The sequence below is a fragment of the Pseudochaenichthys georgianus genome, chromosome 4 (genome assembly GCF_902827115.2).
Source record: "Pseudochaenichthys georgianus chromosome 4, fPseGeo1.2, whole genome shotgun sequence".
Lineage (NCBI taxonomy): Eukaryota > Metazoa > Chordata > Actinopteri > Perciformes > Channichthyidae > Pseudochaenichthys > Pseudochaenichthys georgianus.
Genome location: NC_047506.1, coordinates 37,194,574 through 37,202,849, shown reverse-complemented (window position 1 = coordinate 37,202,849; position 8,276 = coordinate 37,194,574). Strand labels below are relative to the sequence as shown.

The 8,276-nt window shown below is 40.9% G+C and overlaps 1 protein-coding gene across 1 annotated transcript in view; it reads right to left on the bottom strand.

Moving 5' to 3' along the window:
- Nucleotides 1-4,244: 4,244 nt before the first annotated feature.
- The window catches only part of LOC117445026 (tubulin beta-4B chain-like), a 6,216-nt gene continuing 2,184 nt past the window's right edge, over nt 4,245-8,276 (bottom strand). Inside the window, exons 6-7 of the mRNA XM_071203035.1 lie at nt 5,836-5,903; nt 4,245-4,437 (exon numbers count right to left, since the gene is read on the bottom strand). Of these exons, the coding sequence (XP_071059136.1) occupies nt 4,245-4,437; nt 5,836-5,903 (261 nt within the window). The remainder of the gene's footprint in view (nt 4,438-5,835; nt 5,904-8,276) is intronic.

The window sequence follows — 8,276 nt, the reverse complement described above, 5'->3', positions numbered from 1 at the left end:
CTGTTTTATTTGTAAGTGGGCAAACATACAAAATCTGCAAGGGATCAAATACTTATTTCCTCCACTGTACTTCCATAATGTTCGATGGAGGACATCGACGCACTGTGTGTGGTTTGTAATGAGCCACCATTTGCACTTTTACAGAAACACTGATCCAAATAAGTTCACGCCCAACGGCAACGCTGAACGTTATGTGATTGCTCTCTTACTCCATGAAGCAAATCCTCCCTAAATACTGTTTTTGATGGGATCCTAATGGTGTATCCTTTGAACAGGAAATCTAAATATCACAGTAAAGATTGTAGTGAAATGTAAACTTTTAATTGTAAACGTTCATCTACTCTTTTGCTTCTGACAGAATGGTTTCATGTCACGCTTTGGAGAGAAGCAGGGCTTGGTGGGCCAGGTGAAGAAAGGATGCGGCTGGACTCTGCTGGCGCTGGCCCTCAGCATCAACCTACTTAGCCAACACTGCCATCTAGTGACCTTTGCCACTACCTGCAGGAGTGAGCTGCCTGCAATATGTAAATGACTTCATATATCTTTTAAAAGTGTGTAGAAACATGGTAGAAACGTGTCGGATCGGTAATTAACTATAGAAATCTGTATTATTCACATGACTACTGACAACTATGATACGTTGTGTAAGGATAATTTCAGCCTTTGGAATGGTCACGAGGAAGCCATTGTTTATGCTGCAGCATGTGATCTGGCATTGTTCTCGTGTCATGTTCTGCTTGTGTATTTCCTTTATTAAGCATATTTGTGACAACAACAAAAATGAGCTCATGTATGGTATTGTCATATATACACAGTTGATATCTTTGAACCTACATTTGAGTGCATTTGTTAATTTCGGGAGAAAATAGTAAGCAGCTACACTTGCAGATTAATATATTAACTGGAACAGCAGCCAGAACACTGAAAGATCTTGGAACATTAAATTGTATTCAAACGTAAAAGCAGACAGAACACTGAGACAACATTCCATCTTAAGCCAACATTATCAGACAGAACACTGCAGGGCCGTATTCATGGAGTCAACATTGGGGGGGACCAAAAATTCAATAAAAATTTGAATACTAATTTCCTGTCATTCTAAAGGAAAATACATAAAAAACACATTAGATACTTTAAAACCTGTTAAACCCCATGCCCCTGCCCGTGGGGGCAAAACACAACAATAGTCACGAAACTGTGTCCCAGGCATGGGTGTAGGAAGCATCCTCAATGTGGGTGGGACAATTTGACGGGGGGTGTGGGCGGGCGGGGGACCTAACCTCCTCTAGGGGGGTCCGGGGGCATGCTCCCCGGGAAGATTTGTTTTTAAATGTTGAAGTTAAAAGCATCAATCTGCTGCACGTTGAGAGCAACATTAGGGACTAAATCTATGGATACATCTCAACAACACCCATGTGAAACAGAACTGAACAGATTTACTTTTTCGTTATGCATATTTTACAAATCATTCCCTTTTTAAACTGTAGTATGAGTTGGAATGATTTTATACCTGTTATTCTGTTATTCTCTTATTTTGTATAACTATAATGATCATATAAAGTGTGCCTTGGAAATACTTGTTTTGCATCAATCTTGATACAGGGTACTTATATGTTATAGTTTGGATTCCTAAAGCTTTTAGTCTACTATCCCATCATTCAAGGGTGGTTTTCACAATAAGTAATGGTTTATTTTTTGCACGGACACAATCATTTACATTGTTTTACTATGTTCAATCTGAATTTACTTTAAAAACATCTATATTGATTCTGACTTTTTCTACATCCAACTCACAGGTTCATCATTGCTTTGAGAAAAAAGATTATTAATTTACCCCATTTAGAATTGAAGATATAGTCATTTGTTCTGGGAATGTCATTTTCGAGCCTGAGACCTGAAAAACAGGTCAAAATGTTTTACCATAATGTCTAATTGTGCATTGTATTACATCGCCCTATTTTATCTAGTTTAGCTTTTCTTGTTTTGTTGTTTGTAATGGCAGAGATTAGGGATGAATAAAGTACAACTATAACCATAATCACATTAAAGCATTTCAATCCATAGAAAGGTCTGTGCCACGCAATTTCAGTAGAAACAGGAACACTTAATTGCCCTTTTGTTTTACAGCCATGACTCGCACTAGCTGCTTGCCGCTCATTCAAAATCAAAAAGACCCCCAACTTCCTCCCAGACACCTGCCCAAAAAGCCCAACCCTCAAGTAAAGGACCCAAAAGCCTTTTTGCGCTTATCGTTGGCACTGATAAAAGACTGGCATATTCCTTCAAGGTCCAGTCTGTCCAGTTTCTTCTGGTGCACATGACATATGGCCACATTATTCAGCCTCGTTCGACTCATCGATGATCTAAGCCAGGGATGGGCAAATGGCGGCCCGCGGGCCGCATGCGGCCCCCACCTCCTCTTTTTGCGGCCCTCAGATGAATTTATAAACAACGTAATTAATAATAAAAAAATAAAAAATGTAATTAATTTTTTTTACTTGTAGTACTGATACCGTCCACTAGTTACGTCGCGAGCTGCGTAGATGATTTCAAATACCGCGAAATAATCTGTGACGCATTTGTGTGTATTGTGTATTGCTCACAAGAAACACCGGCTGTTGTTATGCCTGCTGTGACGTTAAGTTGCCTCTTGTAATTATGCCATTACAAGCTTAAAAGTTGTTTTTATCATCTGAATTTGGCGAAACAAGTTTAATATTCTTAAAACCAAGACTTTGTTTATTTGAAATCAGATGAAAACAAACTGTCACGGACCCTGCCATGTTATCTATGATTACTACGCTTTTCATTCATAATTTCAGCGGGGGGAGGGGGGCGGTGCTGAGGAACAGCAGTCTGACAGGTGTCTGTGTCCCCTTATTCCACAATAAGGGGAATGCAGAGACTGGCTACAAGTGTTTTAGGTTCAAGTTAGACAACTAATGTCTGGGTTAGTGTTTATAACTTCATGTGTATGTCATCTCATGGTTAATCTCAATACACACACATTTTCCGTGCTTTCCAATAGTTTAAAATAGTTGTATTCCACTGTTTAATAACCTGTTCAATACAAACATGCCACTTGTAAAAATGAAATAAAATTTCTGTGAACTGATATTTGTTTTGATCCCATTTTTGGGGGATGTTCACTTTGATTGTAAAATGTCAATGAAGATGTCAGACTTAGTATATTTGTTAATAATTACATACAACACATGGAATTTTTGTGTGTGTGTGTTCCAAGTGAATCTGCGGCCCCCTGGTGGCCAGTACATCAATGATGTGGCCCCCACCACCATCAAAGTTGCCCATCCCTGATCTAAGCCATGTCTTAAGCCTCCTCAGGGCACTAAAACTCCACTCAGCCTCTGCAAAAGAGGCAGGGACGACCAACAGAAGCCTTACTAAAGCTTCCACCTGACCGAAGAGACCTCTCACCTCTGGCACCATTTCCCGAATAATGCTAGCAACATCTGAGCTTGTTTCATAGGTGTAATTAGCCCCAAACATGGCCAGCTGCACCTGCTGTAGTCTTGAATTCAATTCAGGATACTCTTCTACCACCTTGTCCATGTCTCCGTGTAGCAGCACATTTTCAAGCTGCTGCAGCTTGTGGAATCCAGCTTGTTCAAATCTCTCTATGAATTGAGTATTCACTGTGTCCAAGGCATTGTAGAATTGGACTCTGTACAAGGACTGGGCATCGGGATGGATATGGGCTGAAGCCTGACCGGTGTAACGCTTTGTAGGTTTGCGGACATGAGGGATCTGAATTGGTTGTAGGTCCAACTTTGTTGCCACAGCAGTTGCTTTTGAGAACAATACATCAAAATGCTCCTCCGTTCGTTTGACCTGCATGCTTGTTTTGACATGCCTGAAACGGTCTGTTTCCTAAGCTGCAGGGAGGTGTTCAGGCACTCCAAATCCCCCATCAGGTCTTACATTACATTACATTACATTGCATTTAGCTGACGCTTTTATCCAAAGCGACTTACAATAAGTACATTCGACCAGGAAGACACAACCTTGAAGAAAACAGAATCATAAAGTACATCAGGTTTCATAGAGCCAAGTATTTCAAGTGCTACTCAACTGGCTATAGATAAGCCAGTCCTTTATTAAGTGCTCTGTTAGCAGTACTTAGTTAGTAATTCTATTGCTCGAAGTGGAGTCGAAAGAGATGAGTTTTCAGTCTGCGCCGGAAGGTGTGTAAGCTTTCTGCCGTCCTGATGTCAATGGGGAGCTCATTCCACCATTCTGGAGCCTTCAGCCATTAAAAGGCCGAGCACAGTGTTCCCTTTAAGAAATGTTCCATGAAGACCATTGGCCTTGGCTGAAGTTTCAGGTGAGCTGCATGATGCCATTTCTTCAAGGGCCATTAGCACTGACTCATACTGCTTGAGAACTGAGCGGGTGGCAGGGGTACGTACAGTCCACCTGGTGGGACAGAGAGGCTTCAATGAGGTGAAAGTTGAACCATGCTCTGATTTTGCGATATTCTGAAAAATCAACTTGAACTTGCCAGATTGATTAAAGAAGCCCCCCAATTCATGGACCAGACCCATTGCATCTCTTACTAGTGGCTGCCTGTGGAGCACAGGCAGCCTGCGTAATTAATTTCACGCAGTGGGGACCACAGTGACAATACACAGCCAGCGGTTGTTCTTTCCTTAAAATGGCTTGTACTCCCTGCAATCGTCCAGCCACCATCATAAGTTTGTCCTCGGAGTTGAGACAGAAGAAGCTGTAGGCGCGTCATCACATCACATGCCATCTTGGCTATATTTTGCCCTGTTGTCGAGGACACTTGGTAGATTCCCAGGAATTCTTCCTTTGGTTGTAAATCTGCATCTACAGAGCGCACACATATTGAGTCCTGCTCAACTGCTCATATATCTTGGGTGCCATCAATGATAATTGCGAACTGGACCACTGGCATTGATGTTATTTCCAACACAATTTCTTTGATGATTGTATTGGCCATCACCTTCAACAGTTCGTTCTGCAATTCCGGACTGGTGAAATCGAGGGGACCTTTTAGCCAGGAGGTCAGCTCTGCATCGCCCGTTGCCTTGTACTTTAGAAGCTGGCTTAAATCCCCACTCTCCGTCTGATCGCCTCGAAAAGCCAGACCTCGCCGCGCCAAGTACCTCACACCCTCAACAATCTTCATCAGATTTCTTCTTGCTTGTTGCTGCCGTCTTTCAAGCTCACGTGAAAGTTGCACATTAACAGGCTCTGGCTCCTGAATCCTAGTCATCACAGCTAATTTGTGACACTGCTGTGTTTATGCACACTACATTTCTCCAGTGCCTTCTTCCAATTGTTAAAACCAGTCTTGACAAACGCTGAATCTTCATTTCATCTCATTTCAAACCTTTATTTAACCAGATTGGTCCCATTGAGATCATAGATCTCTTTTTCAAGGGAGACCTGCAATCTGCTTTTGACGCAAGCTTAGACTTTTGTGCTGCAAAGTATTTAGCACAATAGAAACAGAGGGCCCCTTTTACAGAGGGGCTGTAATGGAGCCATGTATGATCTTCAAACCACTTCTCCTGAAAGTAGAGTATTCTATTTGATAGGGTTTGACTGGGTATGACTTTCACATTTGGATGATTTGGGCAAAGTCCAAGCTCCTCCCCTTCCTGTCCTGTACCTTCATTTTCGCCTGCCTGGCTGCTCTCTCTCTCATTGTCAAACTCACTCTCCCTACTTGATGGTATTATCTGAAATACATATGAGGATGATCTCATCTTAAATTAACATTAACATTAGACTGCTATGTTGTCATTATTCTGTCTTAACCATCAATATAGCTCCTTTCTGACTTACCTCCATGTCACCAGCGCACACTCTCCCTGTCTGGTCGCCATGCTCACATTCTCTCTCTCCCTCTCTCTCTGAACACACCAGAGTGAACATGGAAGACATATTATCAGTAAACAAGCTATCTGACTGGTAACAATACTCACTTTCTCACTGCTCTAACTTACTTTTTTTCTTTTCTGAGGCTGCCCAAAACTGTCTAATGTCACTGCCACCCTTCCTCTTGCTTACAGCTTGACCTCGGCGATCTGCAGTTGCTGATGTGATGAATACGGGTCAGCAGCGCTGGATATAAGATAATTAAATATGTTAGTAGTGTTACAAATGCCATATCAATCTCATTAGTATGCAGAAAAAGTGACAGGTCGCCCCGCCCCTTTTTGGCCGGAAGTCCCGCCTTATTTGACCGGAAGTCCCGCCTTTTTATTTTTATTTTGAAAACCGGAAGTCCCGCCTCGTTCGACCGGATGTCCCGCCCCCGCTTCCGGCGGATGTCCCGCCCCCGCTTCCGGTTTACAAAATTAAATAAAAAAAATGAGAAAAATAAAATGCCGTTGTTTTCAATCAATTAATATGCATAGGATATATGTCCCGCCTCCTAACCACTTCCTGTGTGGTTAATCCTGTATACAGTATTGAATGTAACATACAAATACTTGCAAATAACATGAAATTAATCAAAAGTAAAGCATCTAAAACAAAACATATTTAAACCTCTCTGTTTTTGCGAACAGGACATGACAGACATGAAGGGAGAAAACATATGGTGGGAGGAGGGGGAACACACACACACACACACACACTTTCCCCGCCCCTCACCCCTCTCGCTTTAGGGCTGTCTAGATAAAAAGCCAGCGTCACTCATTTCTCAAATCGAGAGAAAATGGCCAAGAGACGTCTTGATATGAGTTTAATCAGCGAGACACCGGTGACAACTTACAGCCATCCGTTGGGTGCTCCAAATCAAAGTAAAGCATATAAAAAACAGATATTTTAAAAAGTCAGCCTTTTGAACTACATTTCTACAATCTGAAGAATGGAGAAACGTATGGACCTCGTAGTGTTAAAGCGACACTGACCTCAACAGATTGGGCTGTGTTAACTCTGGTGTCTTCCCGAGATCTACACGCAACCATGAAGGGAGAGAGCATATGGTGGTCGGGGGAGGAACACACACACACACACACACACACACTTTCCTCACCCCTCACCCCTCTCCTTTAGAGGTTGGTTAAATAAAAAGCCAGCGTCACTCTTAAATATTTTTCAAGTCGAGAGAAAATGGCCAAGAGACGTCTTGATATGAGTTTAATCAGCGAGACACCGGTGACAACTTACAGACATCCGTTGGGTGCTCCAATCAAGAAACGAATACAGTTTGTATGCCGGGTTCAGACGCCTACAGCTGAAGATATGCTTCAGTCTCCTCTGTCTTGAAGGCATTCTTAAGCACATAAATGTAACATTAGGCTATGCATAAAATAACCAAACGATTATTTCATTAACTAATTTGAACAGTAATTCACATCATCATATCATAACAAAATAAGCAACTATTTGCATTCATGACTTGATTTTTTAAATGAAAACCAGGGATATCTTTTGTTTTGCGGTCCATATCTCATTAAAAATATCTAATGTTAGTAACTATTAAAGAAAGAATGGGGACAATTCTGTGTTAATGTAGTTTGACCATTGTAACTGCTGTGCAGACATACTGATAAAATAGGGCTTCTAACTAATTACCTTAAATAAAATCACTAATTAATTAAACCAGTTCAATACGCATTATTCTTATTCTTATCATTCTTTATGAGCGCAGTAACGGTAAGGTATCTAATTACTTATTTATCTAGTATTCCATCACATAATAACAGAGATGGTCAAACTGAAGTAGAGACATGGCAGAAATCCTACAATGAAGCGGACAGTGAAGGGGAAGTCTCTTTGAAGAGGGTTTATAGTTTAAAGATCTTAATGCCCCCTTGATCATATCTTTTTTTTAAAAGACTGTTTCTCTAAAAGGCAGTTTTGTGATTTTTAAGACTTTTTACAGACACTCGGCAGATTTGTGTGTAATTCTCTCACAAAGGAACAGTAAGTCTCTTACTTTTTTGATAGCGTTTTTTATGTATGACAATATCAAGCCACAGTTATTGCGTTTTTTATGTATGACAACTTTACAACTGGTAGAAAGTTAAGTACTTTTTCTGAGCAGATTTTCTTTAAGACTGTGACTCTTAACACACCAACCCCCCGAGAGACAGACATACTCATCCCCTTTTCAACGTATTTTGTTTTTGTCTTTCTCGCTTTTTCCATTATATTTTTGGAAAAAACGACATAGTGATTGCTAGCAAAAATACAACATGCAACTAATACATTATACAATATTACGACTTTTGGCGATATTTTCAACACAATATACTTGTACCTTTTTTTTTTTT